Raw genomic sequence first — 24,219 nt, 5'->3', positions numbered from 1 at the left:
TATGAAGGTAAGAATATATTGATGGTGATCTACATACAGAGACGATCATATTTGTATATAGCATCATATACCAATAGTCCAGAAAAATGACCAATATAAATTGCATGTATATTCACTTAAAAGGTGCTTGATGCCATACAATTCCATAGATGTATATATGCAGAAAATTGTACACATGTTCATAATATGCATAAATTATATGCGGAAACCGAGCATATTGAAACAAAATTTTTAGTCATCCTGAAATAAAAAGGGATAGAAAACTCATAAAATTACCGTTCACTAGGGTTGGAGGTTGAGCGTGTTGATCACATGTTAGAAGTTGTATATTGTGTCTGTTGGCATGTTAGCTCCTAACAGGTGAATTGCTATGCAATAGAGAGTAGATATAGAAATTAGATACAACAAGAATAGAGAAAATGAGAGCCATAATTTCATTAAAACAACCACTTTTCTACAAATAGGTTCACACATATATAATATACTAGTTTTTCTTATGCGCGATGCGCAAAAAATAGGTGCACAATGTTAATGTTTTATATTAAAAATTTAAATTTATTTAAATTTTAAATATTTAAATTATTGTAAATAATAATAATAATAATGTAAAATATTTTTATAAGTTTTATATTTATATTTTAGAAAATAACTAACACATAACTCTAATATATAATGTGTATATATTATTATTATTGAAGAAAATAAGAAAATATATAGTGGATGCATATGCATGGTAACAATAGTGGAAAAGATAACAGAAGTTATAACGGTAGAGGTATGTTTGTCTAATATATTGTAAAGTACAACTTTTATAGCGTAATGTATAACAAAACTTAACGGAAAAAACTGACATAAATGAAGGGTATAACCTTAATTCACACTTATTATGTTTTTAGATATACATCTATAACGGAAAACATAAATAGGGACATAAATATGTCCATTACAAATAATAATGTCTACTACTTAATATTATTTGTAACAATCTCAACCTATTCTTTCTCATTATTATTATTATTATTATTATTATTATTATTATTATTATTATGTATATCTCTCTCTGTCAAACTCTCTCTGCCTCTCACACACATGCTCACAAAAGCTATTCTCATGTTCTCAGGAATAATTTTTGTATTACTCTTTACACATACACACACGTGTGTGGGGACTGGGGAAGGGGAGGGCGGGGGAGGGGGGCTCAAGTGAGAACCAATGTCCAAAATGGAACTGAGAACCAATCGCAGTCGTCGACGTGTCCAGATTTAATGGATCAGATATAATTTTTTTTTTTTAAAAAAAGACGCAGTGACATTTTCGTAAATAATTCAAACTTTGATGTAATTAACATGTGTTAAAAGTGTAAGTAACGGGTGCAAGTATGAAAATAAAATCACTTAAAAATGAAACCATTTTCACTTAATAGTGCAAGTAATTTATCTTTTTAATATTAGTACACCTAATGATAACCTCTTAATAAAAATATCATATTTGTTATTATTATCATTATTATTATTATTATTATAAATTTTTATAAGGGTATTTATGTCTTTTAAAACATATTTCATTTCTATTCCTTTAACCAATCAAACATTGGAATGCAATCACTAAAGTCTATTCTTTGATTTCCTTCAATGAATCAAACAATAGAATACAATTTCTATTATATTCTTTATTTATTATATTTCCTATGCTCCCTTCAAATTTATTTCTTGAACCAAAACCTGGTGTAAGTATTTTTCAAGAAAAACTATTTATTATATTTCCTATGGTCCCTTAAAATTTATTTCTTGAACCAAATCTTATGCAAGAATTTTTCAAGAAAAACTATTTATTATATTTCCTATGGTCCCTTAAAATTTATTTCTTGAACCAAAACCTGGGATAAGTATTTTTCAAGAAAAACTATTTATTATATCTCCTATGGTCCCTTAAAATTTATTTCTTGAACCAAATCTGGTGCAAGAATTTTTCAAGAAAAACTATTTATTACTCCCTCCGTCCATTTTATGCGTTTGGTTCAGTTAACGAAACTTGATTGAAATTATTTTTAATATAATTTTTCATAATATTAGGTTTAGTATTAATATACAAAATTTATATATTTAGAAACTACACTAAAAATACTATTAAACACAAAAAATTAAATTTAAAAATAAAAAAATATTAAAGAAAATATTAAGTAACACAGATTAAATGGGACAGATTGAGTATATTTTCTATAAATTTATTTCTTGAACCAAACCCGGTGTTAGTATTTTTCAAGAAAAATTCATAAAGACAGAGAGAAGGGAGAAATCACTATTTCCCAGTTGCCAGTAGCATTTGGCAGGAAAGAATTGAAGAAGGAAGCGCAGTGCGAAGATGGAGGCATGCAAATCTCGCGCCTTTTCTTCCCCATTCATCTAACTTCTCCTCAGCGTTATAATGACACAAACTTCCATTTCTTTCCCCTTTCAGAATTTGCAGGGAACCGCCATTTCTAGAGCCTTCAAGCTAATCCTGTTCTTCTTCATTGCCGCTTCTCTTTTCCGCCAGTCTTCTTCCCTTACAGTCTGTTTCTTTCTCTCTTCATTATCATCTGTCTGTTTATTATTAGTATTTCTTACGTTAAACTACCTTCGAATCGGGTAAAGGTTTCTGTTTATTTCTTGTCTGATTAGATCGGAGAAACGTGTTCAACTTCAGGAAATAACTGCGATGCCGGCTTGCTCTGTTCCACGTGTCCGGCGAACGGAAATACGCGGCCCCGATGCACTCGTCATCAGCCCACCATTCCCACCACTAAGGTGATTTAGTAAACTAGTGAATTTTTTTAAAATTTTCTTCATTTTTGTGGGAAATTAACTTCAATTTTGTTGGTCTGGGATGAGAAAAGATCAAAGGATTGCCGTTCAACAAATACTCATGGCTGACCACCCACAACTCATTCGCTATTTCCGGCTCCAAATCCGCCACCGGCTCTGATATTTTTGCTCCTACCAATCAACAAGATTCCATCACTGCTCAGCTTAAGGTCTGTCCTTTAATCCTTCCAACTTTTTTTTTTTTTTTTGAGTGAGGACTAACTAGGGAAACTCACAGCAACTATCAAAGTTGTGCACGGGTAAACCCCACAAGAGGTTGTTCATAGCTGAACAGCTCAAATCAATATAGCTAATAGGCTGCTTTCGTAGGGAATTGAACTTATTATTTTCTTTTTCTTTATTCTCCTTAATTAGCAAAATCATCAGTTTTTGGAAATTGAAGTAATTGATTGGTATGGTTCATGGAAATGACAATGCAACTAATTTTGGTTGACAGAGTAACATGTAAGCATTTTCTTTCACCTAACCACTCTATCCACTTGCTGTTATCCAACAAATTGTAATTACAGGCTTAAAGTTTAATTCCTCCGAATTATTGGGCTGCTAAGTCACTGTGACTTATTCCTCCACAATCTTGTCAGTCCAGTCTAGGGTGTGGGGCTCTTGGGGCGAGGGATTTCGCCTTTTGTGAGCAAAAGCTTAAAGTTTAATTTAGTATTTAAGTATAATAATAATATCTTTGTTAATGCTGTTATTTCAATTGGATTCCATGAGATTGGCTTTTATCACAGTACAGTTGTCATCTTTTTTCTTTTCTGTGTGGAAAGAATAAAAGATGGATTCTTTGGCACTAAGCAAGTCCTAAAGTTCTGAGTTAAGACTTAAGACCAACTTTAGGAGCCAAAAGAGATATTTTGAAGTTATTCTGATCCCTCCTCTGGATTCATGGACTTGTAAAAACACAAAACATAAATTTCAACGTATGATTATGATGTTAGAACTCGAAGCTGTCTTCTTTAGGCTCAAAAATCCAATTTGTTTAATTATCATTGTTTGGCACAAATGAATCCTGACAATTTCAGGATCAGTAATCGGCTTAGATCACCGATTAGTGAGGCAATGAGTTCTGTTATGTTACTTGTTATCATGAAACTTTTAGTATGTAGCTTCCCCTATTCTGAAGCGCAATGCAATTCCATGAATAAAGGATTTTATTTCTCTATTATAGAATGGCGTTCGAGGGCTCATGCTTGATATGTACGACTTCAACAATGATATCTGGTTGTGTCACTCCTTTGGTGGGAAGTGTTTTAATCTTACATCATTTGTAAGTGCGTTGATGGATCTCTATTATCTGTATCATTTATTTAGCAAAAGAGTGCCTAGCAAATGTAGTTGTCGTCATATTTGATTGAATGCAAACTTTGGTTTATTTTTCCCCCTCTTTGGTTTCTTCTAGCAACCGGCAATTAATGCATTGAAAGAGATTCAAGTATTTCTTGAAGCAAACCCCTCTGAAATTGTCACCATTTTCATTGAGGACTATGTGGCATCTCCACAAGGATTAACAAAGGTTTTCAAAGCATCTGGCCTTAATAAGTACTGGTTTCCAGTTTCTCGAATGCCAAAAAATGGTGAAGATTGGCCTATAGTGGATGATATGATCAAGCAGAATCAGCGTCTGGTGGTCTTTACCTCTAAAAAATCTAAAGAAGCTTCTGAGGGGATTGCTTACGAATGGAGATACGTAGTGGAAAACCAGTGTGAGTTTCATTTATTCAATTGAACATGTAGGGATAAATTTCTCATTTCTTAGTATATGCTTATTCTTGCATTTCTTGAATCCGAAATTCTACATTTATCCTTCCTGTTTAAAGGTACTTGATGAATTCCCTAGCGATCAGGTTAAGCTCCTCTCGGTACTAAATGTTCCATATGATATTTGTATGCATTAACAGATGGAAATGGTGGTTTAAAATCCGGATCCTGTCCAAGCCGTTCAGAATCTTCTCCGATGAATACAAAAACAATCTCGTTGGTTCTGCAGAATTACTTCCCAGACAATCCCAACATGACAGCGGCATGTGCAGATAATTCTGCTCCATTGCTTAGTATGACAAATACTTGCTACGAAGCATCTGGCAAGCGTTGGCCAAATTTCATTGCAGTTGACTTTTACCAGGTAGAGATACAGAGTGTATTCTCATTTCTCCAGATTCATTTCGATTTGCTTTTTTTTTGGGATAACTCGGAAGTTTTGAATGGCTAGTGCCTCATGTTGTCGGCTTCTTGTTGCAGAGCAATGATGCTGGTGGAGCATCGGAAGCTGTGGATCACGCCAATGGCCGTTTGACTTGTAATTGTGACAGCATTGCCTATTGCAAGGTTTGCTTATATTACTACTTCAACTGGATAAAATACACACACACACACAATTGTTAGTGTATAACAAAACTAGTATCCCATCGTGTTTGATTTAATGTCTTTTTGCTCAAGCAACGAAAGTCCATAAAAAATATGGAGTGCCAAATTTCTCATACGGGTGTTATTAGTATATTCAACTCAGGAAACATTAAAAGAAAAAAACAGTGAAAAATACTATTATCCCGCCATGTTTGATCTAATGTTTCCCTTAGGTTTTTAGTTGAAACAGAATGTGCCTTTCAATTCAGATAATCAATAGGGGCTCTACCAAATCTCTCGATGTTCATTTCACTACTAAATGCCTCCTTGAATTCATGGCATGTTTTTCTTTGTTCACGGGCTTTTTCCTTCTAATTTATATATACATTTATTTTCTCATTTATTGCCAGATAAATGATTCATCTACCAAATGTGAAGTACCTAAGCTATCACCTCCACCACCGGCACAATTGACACCTACAGCAGTAAAAGAAACATCCAAAGACACTAGCAGCTATTCTAAGATAAGCAGACCACTCCATCTTCATTGGTTGGTTGGTTTAATTATTACCATATTTTTTTGAACCCATTTTTCGTGTTCACTTGTAGAGGTTTGCCAATTGCCATCCCCCGAGACACTACAATGTATAATGTTATTCTTTGTATTACTGTGCGTATTACTATGAAAGCATCGTTTGTGACATTGATACAACTTCCCTGGACAGCTATACTCACCTTGTAAGGTTGACTTAAGTCTGAAATACACAATTTACATACTAAATTTTTACAATTTATATATTATGTGTTCACAAATTGAATTGTAAACATGTAGTATGTAAATTATGAACATTTAGGGTGTGTTGGGTTGACAAGTTTAACCATCAGAAATGGGTATCAAAGTCATTGTTATTGTTTGATTAACAAGTTTTTAGAACACTACTATTGGTTTTTATTACCCCATTAATTGCAAAACACATCTCTAATAAAATAAGGGTTTCATTTCCCTTCCTACTCTTCCACAACTATTAAATAATCATTCACATTCCACTTTACTACCAAACATGCAAAATACTTTCACCAAAATTCATTATCATTATGAAGTATTTGATACCCATTCTGATTCTCATGTGCGAACCAAATACACCCTTAGTATATAAATTGTAAATATTCAGTATGTAAATTGTGTATTTTAAACTCGGATCCACCTTGTATGGTGAACCCAAGTCCACAGAATAATTTGTCAGCCATGGTCTCTGTTCTGCTGAACAATGAAATGTGCATTTTCTTGGCATCCTAAGCATGCTAGCATTTGGTTAGCAACATGAAATGAAACTAATCGCTTTATCAGAGGGTTATAAGTTCGACTTTCAGCAGAACCTAAGGTTGATTTACTCGCTTCTGGTCATTTGTCAGCTTGAGTCACAAGGTAAAATTAAGATTATACAATAACAATGTGACGAATACACCACAAAACGTACGCAAGTTTTGGAACTATAATGGGATAACAAACCTTTTAATGTCTTGACTGAAAACTGAAAACAAATTGCTTCGTGTATCTATTGAATGATTGCAGAAAAAAATATGGAAAAAGGAAAATATACATGATTATTGAAAGAAAACAAGTATACCCTCAAACATGATTCAATCTTCAATGCTCCTGTAGAGCTTCAGATGTTTTATTAGCTTCACTGACATGTCTACCTTGATGATCACTGCAACTCTCCAACAGGCGCTTCGTTGAGCCACAAGAAATGAATGAAATCATACAACTTTGCACTAACACTGACCTGATCAGTTGATAGTTTAGAAAGAAAAAGTCCAATCAGCTTACAATGTAATACTATGTTCTATTTCATTGTATACATGTTTGCATAATTTATATTATACCTTGTAAGGTGTTGGGTTCAGCCATCTCATGTGATCAGGGCGCATTTGACTCAGGTGCTCAATGCAACGTTCTCTGATCTGCTTAAGGGGTGGTAAAACCTCTCTTGTTTTATCTTCAAAATCAGAAAGCACCGTCAATTTTACCAGGGGAGGGGAATATGATTTTTCATTATAATCACAGGGCTCCTCGGAATTGATAGGTCATTTGCAATGTTTACATTATAAGAGGAAGTATAGCACTTTATAATTATACCCAGAAAACCATTTTAAACTTGGCAAGATATCATGACATGCTCTTGTAGTAGGCAGGGGAAGGAATAAAATGCATCTTTTGAACTTTCAGCTTAAGCCTTTCGGCCCTTTCCAAAATGCCAACCGTAATTTAAGCTCACCTGAAGAACCAGGCCAGTAACACTTTAAAAGTTCCTCAACACGCTGAGGTACCACATATGCTCTTTTGGATTCACTAAATGGATGTCGGCACAGAATGCGTTCTCCAACCTGTAAAATCGAAGTCATAGATGAGAAGATCTGATCAATTATCAAGTAGTTATGTTGCTAGACAGGCAGTGTGGATACAAATAATTTCATGGCTTACCTTTGGAGGGGGTTCATTTTCCCCTGTCATTATGTCCACAAGAGGGTAACCTTCCTTCCCATACAATCTATAACACCGTTTTTTGCAAGGAATTGAAACCTAGAACCAAAAACACAATGAGCCTTCGTATGGAACCACAAAAGCAACAAGATAAAGAGCACTTCTTAAACAAACCTTGGTAACATCTTCAGAAAGCTTAATTCGAGGCTGATTATTTATTTCAACTAACTTGAAGACAACCCCTAGAGCTGCTTGAGCATAGCATGTGACCAAATGGGTTCCAATACCAAATGCATCAACCTCATGACCCTGTGAATAGATCATCATAGATAAATAATTAGATATGATTTAGATGTACTTTAGTTTCTTAGTGACCATATAAAGAAAGAACGCTTGCAATATCTGTCATGCTCCTGATCCTTTTACCTGTTTATTCAAAGCATCCAATGTTTCCTCATTAAGGTCATTGCTCGCTGTAATGCTCATCTTTCCAAAACCAGGCACTCCAAACTCTTTTTCAATAGCACAAAAGAATTTCCTGGCTTCACAAGACTGATATGCAAGATCACCAGAATCCAGTCTAATACCTATAGCTTTATACCTGCAAACAATACAAGAAACAAAACAACTGCACTAATAAACAATGTGAATTGTGGGCGATGCTAGAAGGTTTCTGGAAAATTGGAGACAAGCTAATGAGTGCCCAGTTAACAACAGCCGGGTTAATGCTCAGAACATTGAGGGTTGGAAGAAGCTGAACGTGGACACAGTTGTGAATATATAAAACAAAAGGATGGGATTTGGTTGTATTCTACGCAACTCTGATGGGAGCTTTATTGCTGCAATGCAAATTCCTTGCAGAGGTGTTTTCACAATGGCAGAAGCGGAAGCTATCAGTATGAGAGAGGCACTAAGTTGGCTCGAAAAGAAATGGTGTGGATTATGTGGAAGTTGAAATAGACGCTCTCAAAGTCCATCAAGGCCTGCTGTTCCATACTTCCATAATTCTGCTACTACTTTTGATTTAATCGTTAGAGATATTCAAGAAATAGCTAAACACTTTTCTAATATTAGCTTTTTATTTGCTAAACAATCTGCGAACGCAGCAGCCCATTTGTTAGCAAAGGAGGTTGTTACAAAGTCAGGTTGTTTGGAATGGTTCACCATTCCATTTCCTCCTCTTTGATGTTATCGCTCCGGACAAGTCAAATTAATGAACTGATTTCTTTCTTTCAACCCAAAAAAAACAATGTGAATTTGGAGAACACAGTTTTATCAATTGAACACCCATGTCACAATTTTTGTGTGTGTGTGTTCTTATCAAACTTCATTACATCTTCACCGGCAGGGAATACATTTTTCACATAAATTTTCTCATATAATGTAAAGCGAATAAGCAATTGAATATTTTGAACTCACCCCAAATCATTAAGTGCAAGAGCAACAGCACAAAAATTCGGAACGCCACTTCTAATAACCTGGTAAAGCAGATTTAAGTGTTAAACAATAGACCAACTTTGGAAGAGAGAAGGGAGATGAGGGGGGGGGGAGGGGGGGGGGATGGAATCTAGGGCCAATTAAGCATTCAATATTACTTACATCATAAGTGTCCACAAGGGCCAAAAAACTGCCAGGAAATGCCAGTGCATATGATGTGAAAGCTGCTAATTCACTCTGATTTGTCTCGCCAAAAATTCCACCTAGTAAGTTTGACCACTGAAAAATCAAGTAGACTCATCAAACAAATGATATATCTGTGTATTAATTATAAAAGGATAAGCACCCAATCTTTTCATTACAATTTGCAAATTTGGAGGAGCAAAACAGATGCATTTCATCTGTTGATTGTAGAACTATAATCAAATGTTGATATAAAAAAATGAAATATACTGCCATGGGGAATAAAGAAAACAGAGAGAATAAACTACCAGGTGAAAGTATGTCATTGTTGAAACACGTGGTAATGGTTTGGAAAGCATAGTTATTTGTATGCCAGATAAGATGTCAAGACTTGTATTGTATCAATTAGTTACTAGCACTAAGCGTTTCACATATATGCAGAGATCAGAGCACAAAAATGTCAATCAGAACTCATGCTTGGAAATTACTGAACACATGGGACAGCTGAACCATAAAATAATAGCATGGCTCTCATCAATCAATGAATATATTATGACAAGTAAATCTGAAAATGGAGAATGATGCAAAAATTAATGAAATATGTAGTATGTCAACCAATCCAATATAAAACAAACAAATCAAGCAGTTTGTGCAATTGCCAGCACCTTCAATTTATTAAGCCATGCTTGCACCAGACTAACAAAGTCATCGCAGACACTGGAGCCATCACTCCTATGAAGTGACTTCTCAACTATCTCATCTGTGCTCTGCAATCACTGGAACAAGTAAGATACATAATAAATCATGCAAGAAAAGACAGTAAATCCACACATCTCAATACTGGGGCATATTAAAGTGGCTTGGGCTCCATTAAAAAAGGCATGGATGATAACGATGTCTTAAATTACAGAAGACAGACAGAATAAACAACTAACAATAACAATGTAGATCCTAAGAGATTACTAGTTGATATTCAACATCAAACTCAATGTAATCGAGGATCTGATAGTGATGGGAGTTCTAACTGATACTTCAAGGCCAACATCTAGCATATATTGTTTGGGGTTACATATACCATAAATGAGCTAACAAAGGCATGGGAATGTGTTCCACGAAGCGGAATTCCAAATATCTTTCCAGCAGCCACATTACTGTAACATTTTTTAAATAGAGTATTAGAAATTGATCAGTGCACCTAAATTCCAAATATGAACACAAGGAAATATGATATCAACTAAAATCTGTTTTCATTCATTCTTCATTAAATTGTTCAAAATTATCAAACATGCTTTCAAATGATTGATTCACTAGAGTTGTATAGGGAGAGCCAAAGAGGTGACAAAGTTGAATGTACAACTGGTTCTAAGGTAAACATGGTATTAGGCAGAATTTGGACATATCCTGCAAATTCACACAAATTACACAAATTTGATGCTGTGAAGACCGGAGCGGTATGGGTAGAAATATTGAAAGAATTCTTCAAGAACACCTATATAATAGTTGAAGTATCAAGTAAAAATACAATAGGGGGCCAGACGATGCACTTAATTGATATGTACCCATAACAGCCCATTAAATTAAACAAATATCTAACAGGATTTACCTTGTAGCATCAAATCCTCCCATATAGCAATACTTTGACGCCCCTATACCACCGTCAGGACCCTATTATAAGAAAGATCCAAGAATCTTTAAGTATAAATGACATAGGTGAATTTTTTTTAATACAAAATAAGTAACCTGCGCTCGTCGGAGTCCAAATTCAAGAAGTAATTTTTCCTTCCCAGCAACAAAGCGATGTCTTGCAGCGTTGGTAGTAACTAATGAAGCATAATTTATAAGATTTACAAAAGGAGTTTCCAACAGTTGAGCCACCTGGAAAGGATAAAGAAAACATTATAACAAGAACTGAAAAAGAGATTAAACAATGAGAACTGCCGTTTAAAGAGATACTCACAGCAACTGGTCCTTCAACCCTCATTAAGGGTACCTTAGGAAAGACAACAGATCCTTCAGATATGGAATATATTTCAACATNGGGGGGGGGATGGAATCTAGGGCCAATTAAGCATTCAATATTACTTACATCATAAGTGTCCACAAGGGCCAAAAAACTGCCAGGAAATGCCAGTGCATATGATGTGAAAGCTGCTAATTCACTCTGATTTGTCTCGCCAAAAATTCCACCTAGTAAGTTTGACCACTGAAAAATCAAGTAGACTCATCAAACAAATGATATATCTGTGTATTAATTATAAAAGGATAAGCACCCAATCTTTTCATTACAATTTGCAAATTTGGAGGAGCAAAACAGATGCATTTCATCTGTTGATTGTAGAACTATAATCAAATGTTGATATAAAAAAATGAAATATACTGCCATGGGGAATAAAGAAAACAGAGAGAATAAACTACCAGGTGAAAGTATGTCATTGTTGAAACACGTGGTAATGGTTTGGAAAGCATAGTTATTTGTATGCCAGATAAGATGTCAAGACTTGTATTGTATCAATTAGTTACTAGCACTAAGCGTTTCACATATATGCAGAGATCAGAGCACAAAAATGTCAATCAGAACTCATGCTTGGAAATTACTGAACACATGGGACAGCTGAACCATAAAATAATAGCATGGCTCTCATCAATCAATGAATATATTATGACAAGTAAATCTGAAAATGGAGAATGATGCAAAAATTAATGAAATATGTAGTATGTCAACCAATCCAATATAAAACAAACAAATCAAGCAGTTTGTGCAATTGCCAGCACCTTCAATTTATTAAGCCATGCTTGCACCAGACTAACAAAGTCATCGCAGACACTGGAGCCATCACTCCTATGAAGTGACTTCTCAACTATCTCATCTGTGCTCTGCAATCACTGGAACAAGTAAGATACATAATAAATCATGCAAGAAAAGACAGTAAATCCACACATCTCAATACTGGGGCATATTAAAGTGGCTTGGGCTCCATTAAAAAAGGCATGGATGATAACGATGTCTTAAATTACAGAAGACAGACAGAATAAACAACTAACAATAACAATGTAGATCCTAAGAGATTACTAGTTGATATTCAACATCAAACTCAATGTAATCGAGGATCTGATAGTGATGGGAGTTCTAACTGATACTTCAAGGCCAACATCTAGCATATATTGTTTGGGGTTACATATACCATAAATGAGCTAACAAAGGCATGGGAATGTGTTCCACGAAGCGGAATTCCAAATATCTTTCCAGCAGCCACATTACTGTAACATTTTTTAAATAGAGTATTAGAAATTGATCAGTGCACCTAAATTCCAAATATGAACACAAGGAAATATGATATCAACTAAAATCTGTTTTCATTCATTCTTCATTAAATTGTTCAAAATTATCAAACATGCTTTCAAATGATTGATTCACTAGAGTTGTATAGGGAGAGCCAAAGAGGTGACAAAGTTGAATGTACAACTGGTTCTAAGGTAAACATGGTATTAGGCAGAATTTGGACATATCCTGCAAATTCACACAAATTACACAAATTTGATGCTGTGAAGACCGGAGCGGTATGGGTAGAAATATTGAAAGAATTCTTCAAGAACACCTATATAATAGTTGAAGTATCAAGTAAAAATACAATAGGGGGCCAGACGATGCACTTAATTGATATGTACCCATAACAGCCCATTAAATTAAACAAATATCTAACAGGATTTACCTTGTAGCATCAAATCCTCCCATATAGCAATACTTTGACGCCCCTATACCACCGTCAGGACCCTATTATAAGAAAGATCCAAGAATCTTTAAGTATAAATGACATAGGTGAATTTTTTTTAATACAAAATAAGTAACCTGCGCTCGTCGGAGTCCAAATTCAAGAAGTAATTTTTCCTTCCCAGCAACAAAGCGATGTCTTGCAGCGTTGGTAGTAACTAATGAAGCATAATTTATAAGATTTACAAAAGGAGTTTCCAACAGTTGAGCCACCTGGAAAGGATAAAGAAAACATTATAACAAGAACTGAAAAAGAGATTAAACAATGAGAACTGCCGTTTAAAGAGATACTCACAGCAACTGGTCCTTCAACCCTCATTAAGGGTACCTTAGGAAAGACAACAGATCCTTCAGATATGGAATATATTTCAACATCAGAACAGTCAATGCTCCGTAGGTACTCAAAGAATCCATCCTAGAGTCCATTGAGAAGCATATATTAGTAAAGAGCATAGTCAAACATAAAGCACAATTTGCCAATGTATAACCTAGCCACCTCCTCAACTCATCTCATAAATTCGACATAAATAGAACTGTCTTCACTCATTCTTGGAACTTTTGCCATGTTAATTATCTCTAGAATGCAGGCACAAGTTTCTTAGACGCGATTAAAATGTTTCCTAAGAAGCTAAATTTTGTCCATAGATGGCCTTGTATAATGATAATGCTTATAACAAAAATAAAGATGATACATATACATATTCACTTGTCTGTGGTAACTCACCTCACATGATGATGGCAATGACTGCCGGAGAAAAGCAATATCATCCTCTCTAAATTTAAAATTAGCGATGAGCTTTATGCACTCTTCCAACCCAGCAAAAATTGTATATTCACCACCAAATGGATTCTTCCGGAAATACAAGTCAAAGCTACAAGATATTACTAATAAGAGATTAGTGCCATACAATAAAGATAAAAATAACAGAATCAAATGAAGTTAACTATATTGATATACGGAGTACAATAAAAAATGAATGCATAGCAGATGCATTGAATCAATGATCTAGGAAGAGTGATATTCTTATCTAACAATACTAGTCCAAGTACAAATGCTCCTGTAAGCATAACTGCATAAGACAAATTTTATAAACTTGTAATCATGCCTGGAAGGCTGGAAGGGAATTTTAATTATTTAGAAAATGATCTCCTGGTATGCAAAACATTTCAGTACATACATAAATGCATGATAGCAGCTGACAAGATGTTTAAGATGCGCATATGAATACAGAAATGAGCAAAACCGCAAGGATTAACATTAATAAAACTACTCTCCAGATCAAATATTCCATAATCAACAAAGCCTAATGTAGTCATTGCATCGAACACATTATGTGCATACAACAATTAAGAAAATCACAGGGAAAACATAACAAAAAAAGTGGAAATTAGCGACTCACACGGCTCGCTCATTGTGCTTGCCAGCTTTCCAGTAAGCATAGGCCATGGTGAACTGATAGAGGTCCGTCAGGAGAGGAGTCACCATCGGATTGGTCGGTCCGGCGATGTTATGCCCCTCACACTTGCGCTCCTTCTTCGGCCCATTAGATACAGCTGCCATGTCTGTTCTAACGAAATCCTAGGGCTTCCAATTCCCAATCCGGCTCTATATACACACACACAAAGAGCGTTGTCCGCGTATGTATAAACTATTCTATTACCTATATTCTATGGAGAGGTGAATGAAACGGAAATCCTTGAGGAACCAGGTTCCAGAGATTTATAGGACCGTTAAGAACAAAGATTTTGCAGGAGTATATACCACAATCTATGGATGTTTTTATTGTTTGCGTATTCGCAGTGATTAAATTTATATTGTGCCGAGCTGGGACCAAAACGACAAGAACATGAAATGCAAGGTCGAGGAAGCTGGAGAGTGGTCCTTAATCACCATTTTAAACATTTAAAGACACCCAAACCAAAAGCCAAAACTAAAGTATCTGTCTCTGTGTGTGTTTACTAGACAATACACAATAGGAAAGGCAATATTCACACATCATAAACAGTATTCACAAATCACAAACAAATCTGAAAATATTATATTCATATAATCATATTCAATTATTCATTAAGAGTTAATACATTAACAATAAATCAATAATAATAGAAATTTAAAAAAATTACCAGAGGTCCAGATTCCAGAAGCAGAACCAACCTTGGTCAGTGGTGACGGAATTCAACACTTGCAGAGCGGGTTCTGGTGGGCCCATTTTCTATGAAATCATTTATACGGTACATTTTTTTTTTGAAAGATAGGGTAAATTAATTGTATTGAGTAACAATCTAATATTTAACGCTCGAACTTACAACTTTCTAAATGAGTGTACACTTTGGTGCCATTAGACCATAAAGTTTTAGCATAGGGTACATTATTTATGTACATATGTTATGTATTTTTAAGAACCTAATAAGTCACACAATCAAGGTTATATCCTTAATTTATGTCCCTCTTTTTGTATGCTAATAAATATATACATTTTACTTTAAATGTTTTACACTTTAATGTTATTAGACAAAATTGTCCCTATTACATTCTTGTTATACAAAACTACCCTTACACCATTATAACACCGTTACGTTTTAACTCTATCATTATTATTACCATACACCTATGTATAATTATATATCATATATTTTTCCTATTCTTTAATTATCATCTATCTATACTATTAATAAAAACAATATCATCAACTTTAACTTCACGCCTAAAACACTCCTATACTATTAAGATTTGCGTATATGGTAATATAATTCCTATTTATAATACAATTGTACATATCTATCTATATTATTAACAAAAACAATATCCTCAACTTTCACTTCCCGCCCAAAGCACTCATATATTATTAATGTTTGCGTAATATTGTAAAATATGGTAATACAATTCATATTCGTAATATAATTGTACATTAAATATAGTAATACAATTCCTAATAAAATATATTCTTACCTATGTTAGAACACTGAGTTTTTGTGAAATAGATCCACTTATTTTAGAACACTGAATTTTTGTGATAATTGTTGCATGCAATGAAGACTCATACTATAGTTTATTTGTCGATTCTTATATGTTATAAATCATAATATCATAAGAAATGGATACTTAGAGGAATTATGAAGCATGAGTAGTCTGCCAATCAACAGTTATGGACATCGCATTTCAACAGTTTGGATGACCATCATTCCAAAAAGCTATACACTTCATTTGGTAATCTGGAGTGAAGTTTGGATTAACAATTTAGATATATGATTCATATGTTCTGATATATTTTTGTTTATTACCTGATGCCATGCATTATGATTATTTGAATTTTGAGAGCATAGAAACAAGCTCGAAACACGCTTATATGCTTGAATGGTCTTACCTCAAAGTTACTACCCACTATCACACAATACTTTATGTTGTATGTTACACTCAAGGTTACTAACTCCTCACAATAGTCAGAAACTTGTTTTATATGTATGAAATATTGACAAAAAAATTAGGCTTTAGATGTGAGTTTTACTTATATATACCTGGAATTTGAAACATTTTGAAATTTAGTGATTGGTAAAATCAATATGTTTTACATTGAAAAAAATCACAGAATATATACATGTAGATTATAAAATTAAATTTCAGTGTCAATATTGTTATGACTCAATGCTTTGATTACATTAAAAGTAATTTTTTAAAATTTCAAGCTCATATATGACACGCTTGATGAGTAGCTGGAAGGTCAGTGATCCGCTCGCCGACTTTAGATGTCGTTGATCAAATTAATCAGTACATGTGCGGCATGAATATTGCAAAAGGACGAACATATTTAAGTTGTAACTCTTTGTGTAAGGCAGAACCAGACGATGAAAATCGATTAGAAGTACATACTCCTAAATTTTTAAATAATTTGAGATTGTATGATTTTCTTAATCATTCATTGACATTATTTAAAGGTCAGTGCACCTATTATGTTATTGCGGAAGATAGACCATTCTCTTGGTCTTTATAACAGTACGCGACTCATCATCACAAGATTGGCAGATCACATTGTTGAAGCAATAATAGTTAATGGGACACATGAAAGAACCAAAGTTCTTATCCCTCTAATGTCTCTTACTCTTTCTTATACGAGACTGCCCTTCAAGTTCCAACATAAATAATTCTCATTGATGCTTGCATATGCCATGACTATCAACAAAAGCCATGGCCGAACACTAACTCACGTTGGGTTATTGCTGAAAAAATCAGTTTTTAATCATGGTCAATTGTACATGGCTTTCTCACGAGTCACCCATCCTAATAGCCTGAAAGTGTTAATTAGTTCTAGACGAGGATGGACAAGATTGTGTTACTACTACCAATATTGTCTACAAAGAGGTTTTCAATAATGTGTAAATACAACCGGTGATATTAAGTTTTTTTCCAAGATGGAAAATTTGCTATATATATACACAAAAATATATCTTCTATACATATGAGTTAAATCATAGCAATTGATTCTTATAACTGAGTTACTAGAGAACGAGAATATTTGCCCAATTTATAAAAATTCTAAACAATGATATATAAAATCTCTAAAGTTCCAGCATCGCATGCGTACATCTACACATTAGCTATTAATTAAGCAATTATTTGCTGGAATTCAAACAAGGATAATATCATAAAACATAATCGATCCAAAACATATCTTCAATTGCACTATATAATATTTGATGTTATAATTTATATAATTATATATCGATCCAAATATTCTTAATATATTATAACAAATTCATTCCGTGCACCGCACGGGTGAAAATACTAGTTTTATTAAAATCATTATATAATTAATTTAATGATTAATTATATTTTAATTAAATTTCTATGAATGGTAAATCATATACGTGTGTTTATAAAATACATATATTATTTGTGTATATATAATTGGAATTATAAATTTTAATTATTTGTATTTATTAATGTTTTAATATTGGGCATGTTTCGCGCATCGCGCGTACAAAATACTAGTTCTATAGATAAGGGTGTATTATTTGATTTATTTTTATACATAAGTGTATATTATTTATACGCATAAAGTACATTATTTTTATACGCAATGTTCATTATTTAAATGTGTACAAAATAGTTTGGAAACAACTTAAAAGTTCATTATTTATATCTATAAAGTTCACTACTTGTATACATATGATTCATTATTTGAGCATGTACAAATTAATTGAATTTCCTATGCTAGACATGAGATTTATTATTTGTTAAATATTTTATTTCTTTGTAAAGTATAGCTGGACTTAGTCGGCACATTCATCCCTTTACTTAGAAATATGATATTTTGTAAATCTATTTTCACTATTTGTGTAAATGTGTTTTTTTAGTTTTTATGCATGATCCATTGATCCACATTAAAATTTGTTGTGTTTGATATGATTGCCTATTTCAGAAGAATAATGCCCCTCAAAAATTTTGATAAATTGAGTCTATCTAACTTTAAACATACGTCATATTGTATCCTTATGTGCATACGGAGCCGAATGAGCCCAACCCAACTCTAAATCAAATTTATAGAGGTCATCTCATATCAAATGTAGTGGTGTTCAATCTCCACATGTTGCTAGAAGAGGGTTTTTAATGCAGCTGCTAACCCATCATACAATTACCCTGGAGACATAGGCACCTAATAATTATAAGCTACATGAAGAGGGGAAACTTTAAGAATGGTAAAAAACATTTTTAATTTTAAAATAAGTGAATAACATTGAAAAGGAACCATTTTCAAGCATGCACCTATGAATGACTACAATTCGATCTAAATAAAGACACATCATAATTAAATTTGGAGCAATACAATTGAGTTCGATTTTTAAAGGAATAAGGGCCAAATTGGCCACTGAACGTAACGGGATAGTGCAATCAGGCCACTGAACCTAAAAAATGTGCAATTAACCCACTCAACAGCATAAATGCCTCCGAATTCACCTGCTAGCCGGTTTCCACCGTTTCTTTCCGGTTGAGCGCTGAGTTGGCTAATGACATGGCATTAGTAAGCAGCAGCTGTCCTACTTTCCCTGACCCACACCACGCTCTCATCTTTATCCACACTTGTGTCCTCCATCGGTCAAATTGAAAACTCCAAGTTTGGTAAACTACACCCACATATTCGGAGTCTGCCATAACTTTTCTTGTTTCCTACTCCATTGTCTTCTTTGCAAGCTCCCGATTCTTCTGCCGATAAGGAGCTCCAACAATGGCGACGCCATGGTTTTGGATCCTAACCCTATTCCCAAGCCTTATTTGGAGGTTCCGGCAACCCGAACCGACGCGTCCAATCAGGACGTGTCGTTCCATCTCTACGCGCGACTGAATCGCTGCAGAGGCAGTTGGAATTCATCGAGATACAAGAGGAATACGTCAAGGATGAACTGAAGAACCTGAGGCAGGAGCACCTCCAAGCGCAGGAGAAACTTAAGCGGATCCAGTCGGTGCCGCTTGTAATTGGGCAGTTTATGGAGATGATCAACCAGAACAACTCTTTCGTCGGCTCCTCCACTGGTTCCAATTACTATGTTCGGATTCTAAGCACCATTAATAGGGAGCTTCTCAACACCGTCGTCGGAGTGTGTGGAGAAGATTTTCGAGTCGAAAGAGGTGCCTTCGTGGTGGAATCAGCTGACTTTTAGGGCTTTCTGCCTCATCTTCGTCTTGGGCGTTCTCTTCACTTTCATAGTCATGAAGCTCAACCTCACCACTCGAATTATCCCTTCTCTAATTGTCTATGCTGCTTGCTGGGCTTCTTCTTTGTCAAGACTTGGACAAAGTTTCTTGAAAAATATGACTTCATGAAGCAGCCCTTTACCAAGCAAGAAAATATTGTGATTCAGATCTGTGTCGTAGCCTCCTCCGGCATAGCCTTTAGCGGTAAGGTAATCAATTTTTTTTACTTATTTCTTGAAATTATACCATCATGGTATGTGATTCATCATTTACTACTTCTTTGAAAGGCATTGGGGATTTCTGATTGAAGCAAGAGGAAGGTTTGGTAATTTTTGATTGAATCGATTTGGGATTTATTTTTTTTCGATTTGAGAATCCGTCGTTTCGCTTACACCCTAGAAATAACCAAAAATAAGGAAAATAAATGAAGTACACACTGAAAGTAACAAAAAAAATAAGGAAAATAAATAAAGCTACCTACTAATGTCATGTAATGAGCCAAGTCAGCACTCAACCGGAAAGAAGGATTGGAAACCGACTACTTGGTGAAATTGGAGGCATTTGTACTGTTGAGTGGGATAATTGCACGTTTTTTAGGTCCAGTGGCCTGATTGCACTATCGCGTTACGTTCAGTGACTAATTTGACCCTTATTCCATTTTTAAAATATAAGAACTGAAACAATTGGTTATTGTTTCAAACAAAATAAATAAATAAATAAAAGTTTTAAATGAAGTGCAAGTATAAAACTATTATTATTTTTTGTTTAACTTCAAATCTTAAATGTTTAATTTTAAAGTTGTTTTAAAATCTAAACAACTCTTTTTCCTTTTTTTCTTTTTTTTTTTTTTGACAAAAAAAAAATCTAAACAACTCTTAAGAAATTAAACTTGTATAATCTCAAAAATAAGAATAAATAACAATTTTAAAAATAAAATTAAAAATTAGAGGTTAAACCGAAACGCAAGTTCCTTCAAACATGAAACCATAAATCAAAATCGAACTATGATCATGTCGTTTACCTGCACCTATTTGTTGAATATTTATATTAATTGATTTGATTTTACCTAATTAACATACAATAAAGTCAATCAATTAATGATGCTCATTCATTAATCAAACTCAAGTACATGTCCCAATATTTATGGGATGTGGTACCCCTTTAATAGTATATAGTATTAAAAAGAAAAAATTACCCTAGCTAAATTCAATAGTACAAAAAATACATAAAACACTGATATTTAGCTACTGTTCTTATAAAAACAGTAATGTATTCTTAAAAAAAAAAATCGCGCGGTGACAATTATGTAAATAAGTAAAGAACAATTCGCTACCGTTGATCGAACAATTAATTTAGTAACTATAAGATTTTAAATTTGACTCATCATCATACCCTGCGGGATTATCTTTTTTTTTTTTTTTTGGTAAATTTACAGGGTCTTTCTCTCCATCCGTTTAACGGTTTAACGGTCCGAGGGAGCTGGCCCAGGGAGAATCGTCACTTGTGGGAATTGAACCCGGGTTCTCCCGAAATTCCTCCCCACAAAGAGAGCTCACTTGCCACTTGAGCTACCCCACTGGGTTACCCTACGGGATTATATTGTCTTTATTGGTTTTTTTTACACAAATCAATAAAAATAGGCCAGTTAATTGATTTATATGGTATTAGATAAATTATTTGCTAAGACTTGTGGTCTAGTGATACTCGGTTACACTCCCATATGGAAGGGATGAGTTCGAACTTCGATGAAAGCGATATTGATTCTTTGTGTTTTATTAGATGAAGAAAGTTGTTATGAACAAATACTGCATCGTAACTACTCAGTAGTACTAAAAAGAAAAGAAATTATTTACAAATAAAGAAGAAGAAAACATACGCAAATTACTAGAATTTGATTCGATGTTATCCAGTTCGTGATCTGTGCACTTTGTAGCCGAGGATCCAATTCTGACTATGACTTCAAAAAGATATACTAAAATCTAAATGGTCGTCAAACCCATTTCGCAAGTTTTGTGGAATTCATTCATTCAAAATTCAAGGTCGTAATTTCCTATTTTTCCATTCCAATTCTTACTGGCTACCGTTTGTCACGTCTCAACGGTAAGAGTCATAAACCTTCGAGCACGCCAATTCAAGTCCTGTAAAAGCAATTTGAGATCTTATTTAGCACGATTAATGTTCTTCAATTTGGAATGTTCACAAAGAAATTAATGTATTTTTTATTTCAATAATTACTCACCACGATCTCTCGATATTAAGATTATAGGAGTAAAAAGTCATTCAATTTGTTAATTTATATAACACTTTTTAATAATTTTTATTTCCTTGCCATCTACCTTAAAAAAAAAAAAAAAAAAAAAGTCATTGATTTCTTGAACAATATTGGGCATATTCTTTAGAAATTCCCAAATTGGTGTATTTTCAATGTATAATTCCATGAACAAATGTACACAAATATCGATGGATTGATATATCTTTAAAATTTATTTATATGTTGCCATTTACTTAAAATAATTAATGCATGCTTGTCTACTGTGCGATGAGCTTAATTGTGCTCTCTTGTGTGATTTGTTCAACCAAAAGAGTGTTGACAAGAATCGAACTTGTGATTTTTTATTTATTTGATTTGATTTAGTGGCTCTAAGCATGTTATTTTTTTTTTTTTTTAATATCAACAAACTTGTCGCTAGCCATTGCCCATTGGCTTGGCATGAAGGTAAGTAGGGAATATAGTGCAACTTACGTGCATATTCCAAGGAGTAAATTCCAATGAATTATACGTCATTTTTTGTGGCCTGTTTGGTTAAATTTATGTTCAATGAGATAAATTGTAATTTTCAGGAGAAATTCGCAAACACTATTTGAATATATTTGATAAATTTTGTTTTTATGTAATAGCTTGTCAATCACATTGGAGAGTCAGAGAGGTAAACCTTATTAGAAAGATCATGTGTGATGGGTTTGATCAAAAAATTGACAAAAATTAAACTCATGACTTTCTGATACGAGAATAATGTTCTAACAACTCAACCACTCATTTCAGGACCACCACCCACCACCCTCCCCAAAAAAAAAAAAAAAAAAAAAAAAAAAAACTAAACTAAACTGTGCGTCTGTGACCTATATTTAGCCTTTGAGAGCAATGAAAGGTTCCCTAGCTATTCATTGTAATGATCAGACTATGTAACCTTAATACACTTTGGGCGGCCCAGACAAGGTGACTTGAATTCACTTTGGGCTGCCCTGGTAAAGCCCGTAATATTTTTTATTTTATTTTTTATTTTTTTAGTTTCTAATTTTCTTTATTGAGTTATTTTGTAGTTATTTGGTTCATGAAATAGGTCAATCATTCATTCATTCATGTGAATAGATTTATTCTATTGTTTTTCTTGACGTTTTATTTTTTGAAATAACATTCTCGGGAATTAGCTATCCCCTAACATTCGGGGGAATAGCTTTTGTAGTATAATGTCAAAAATACCCTTTACTACGCATGCTTTTATATATATATATATATATATATATATATATATATATATATATATATATATATATTTATTTATTTATTTATTTATTTATTTATTTATTTATATTTATTTATTTATATTTAAAAATGTATTCAATTAAATATATACATTTATATAATACATTATATTTATTACATAAATTCATTAATACTAAATTATTATTGTTGTTGTTGATGATAAATGGGATCGGGTTTACCATAAAACCATCATTGGCGTTATCCGTGGAGATCATTACAAAAAGTGTACTTTCCTAGTCTTTACCAGTTCCATTTAAGCCCAGAATACGTAAAAAATGGCCAGATCTCAGAGTGAATATTCGTCGAACCCTCATGGGGCTGAAAATGGTGTGTAGGATTTGAGAAGGCGGGTCATGCTCCCTCCCTCATGGAACCGGAGTGCACTAGACAATGTCGCCCGCAGAGGGACTAGTAAGGGAGACAAGTGAGCCCACTCTACCCCGTCCGGAGGTGGAGGTCGACCCTACGCATCACGGGGTCGCCAACATCATAAGCGGGCCCCCAAGACGGAATCTCACAACTTTGTTCCCTAGAAACCTAGGCACAAGGTCTTGAGCCGAGTGTAGCACGAGGGCTAGGAAAGCCCCTCTATCCCTTCAAGATCAAGGGTCTAAAAGGGCTGCGAGGAATAAAATCCCTAGGAAATCCCCCGACCCATCAATGAGTCAGAGGGTGGAAGCATATACCACACCCCAATGGTTGAGAAATCATGCAGTAGGTACGCAAGCCATTCTCAGCCAAAAGTTACCCCTTCCAATGGATGGACAAAAGGGATAGACGCCAAAATTGTGAAATTACTCCAATAGATAAATGATGGTTTTATCGGGTCCGTGCCCACTATAAATCGGGTACGCAAATGTAAAATCATGGAAATGTCGTTAAATACAAAGACATTTTGATCTTCTT

The 24,219-nt window shown here is 34.1% G+C and overlaps 2 protein-coding genes across 5 annotated transcripts; one reads left to right on the top strand and one right to left on the bottom strand.

Annotated features, from left to right (window-relative positions):
- The first annotated feature begins 2,250 nt into the window (after nt 1–2,250).
- LOC116012584 (PI-PLC X domain-containing protein At5g67130-like) lies at nt 2,251–6,001 on the top strand. Of its 2 annotated transcripts, XM_031252158.1 has the most exons (9): nt 2,251–2,367; nt 2,458–2,550; nt 2,661–2,786; nt 2,876–3,013; nt 4,033–4,131; nt 4,264–4,567; nt 4,763–4,986; nt 5,103–5,189; nt 5,618–6,001. In XM_031252158.1, the coding sequence occupies exons 1-9, from the start codon at nt 2,362–2,364 to the stop codon at nt 5,789–5,791; spliced, it is 1,251 nt and encodes a 416-aa protein (XP_031108018.1). In that variant the 5' UTR covers nt 2,251–2,361; the 3' UTR covers nt 5,792–6,001. The 2 variants fall into 2 exon arrangements, with proteins under 2 accessions (XP_031108018.1, XP_031108017.1); XM_031252157.1 differs by having other exon boundaries at nt 2,299–2,550.
- A 620-nt stretch (nt 6,002–6,621) lies between these two features.
- Nucleotides 6,622–15,042, bottom strand: LOC116012583 (nicotinate phosphoribosyltransferase 2-like). 3 transcript variants are annotated; one of them, XM_031252156.1, is made up of 16 exons: nt 14,482–15,042; nt 13,806–13,953; nt 13,395–13,496; nt 11,270–11,287; nt 11,053–11,187; nt 10,916–10,977; nt 10,388–10,463; nt 9,978–10,079; nt 9,292–9,408; nt 9,112–9,170; nt 8,119–8,293; nt 7,867–8,001; nt 7,693–7,791; nt 7,487–7,595; nt 7,095–7,207; nt 6,622–6,994 (listed from the first exon to the last, which is right to left on the bottom strand). In XM_031252156.1, the coding sequence occupies exons 1-16, from the start codon at nt 14,640–14,642 to the stop codon at nt 6,917–6,919; spliced, it is 1,689 nt and encodes a 562-aa protein (XP_031108016.1). In that variant the 5' UTR covers nt 14,643–15,042; the 3' UTR covers nt 6,622–6,916. The 3 variants fall into 3 exon arrangements, with proteins under 3 accessions (XP_031108016.1, XP_031108015.1, XP_031108014.1); XM_031252155.1 differs by having other exon boundaries at nt 11,270–11,341; nt 13,449–13,496; XM_031252154.1 differs by lacking the exons at nt 9,292–9,408; nt 9,978–10,079; nt 10,388–10,463; ... (1 more) ...; nt 11,053–11,187; nt 11,270–11,287 and adding exons at nt 11,399–11,515; nt 12,085–12,186; nt 12,495–12,570; nt 13,023–13,084; nt 13,160–13,294 and having other exon boundaries at nt 13,377–13,496.
- Between the last annotated feature and the right edge of the window lie 9,177 nt (nt 15,043–24,219).

This window comes from Ipomoea triloba, chromosome 3, assembly GCF_003576645.1.
Source record: "Ipomoea triloba cultivar NCNSP0323 chromosome 3, ASM357664v1".
Lineage (NCBI taxonomy): Eukaryota > Viridiplantae > Streptophyta > Magnoliopsida > Solanales > Convolvulaceae > Ipomoea > Ipomoea triloba.
The sequence above is the reverse complement of the archived record's forward strand: the minus strand, read 5'-3'. Positions and strand labels throughout refer to the sequence as shown.

Excerpts from the sequence above, each read along its gene's own strand:
- LOC116012584 (XM_031252157.1), top strand. The coding sequence starts at position 2,425 with ATGACACAAACTTCCATTTCTTTCCCCTTTCAGAATTTGCAGGGAACC. Across the intron at positions 2,787-2,875 it reads CCACCATTCCCACCACTAAG|ATCAAAGGATTGCCGTTCAA; the intron begins GTGATTTAGTAA and ends GGATGAGAAAAG. Across the intron at positions 3,014-4,032 it reads CCATCACTGCTCAGCTTAAG|AATGGCGTTCGAGGGCTCAT; the intron begins GTCTGTCCTTTA and ends TCTCTATTATAG.
- LOC116012583 (XM_031252154.1), bottom strand. The coding sequence starts at position 14,642 with ATGGCAGCTGTATCTAATGGGCCGAAGAAGGAGCGCAAGTGTGAGGGG. Across the intron at positions 12,571-13,022 it reads GGAGGATTTGATGCTACAAG|TAATGTGGCTGCTGGAAAGA; the intron begins GTAAATCCTGTT and ends AAAATGTTACAG. Across the intron at positions 11,516-12,084 it reads CATGGCTTAATAAATTGAAG|TGGTCAAACTTACTAGGTGG; the intron begins GTGCTGGCAATT and ends TTGATTTTTCAG.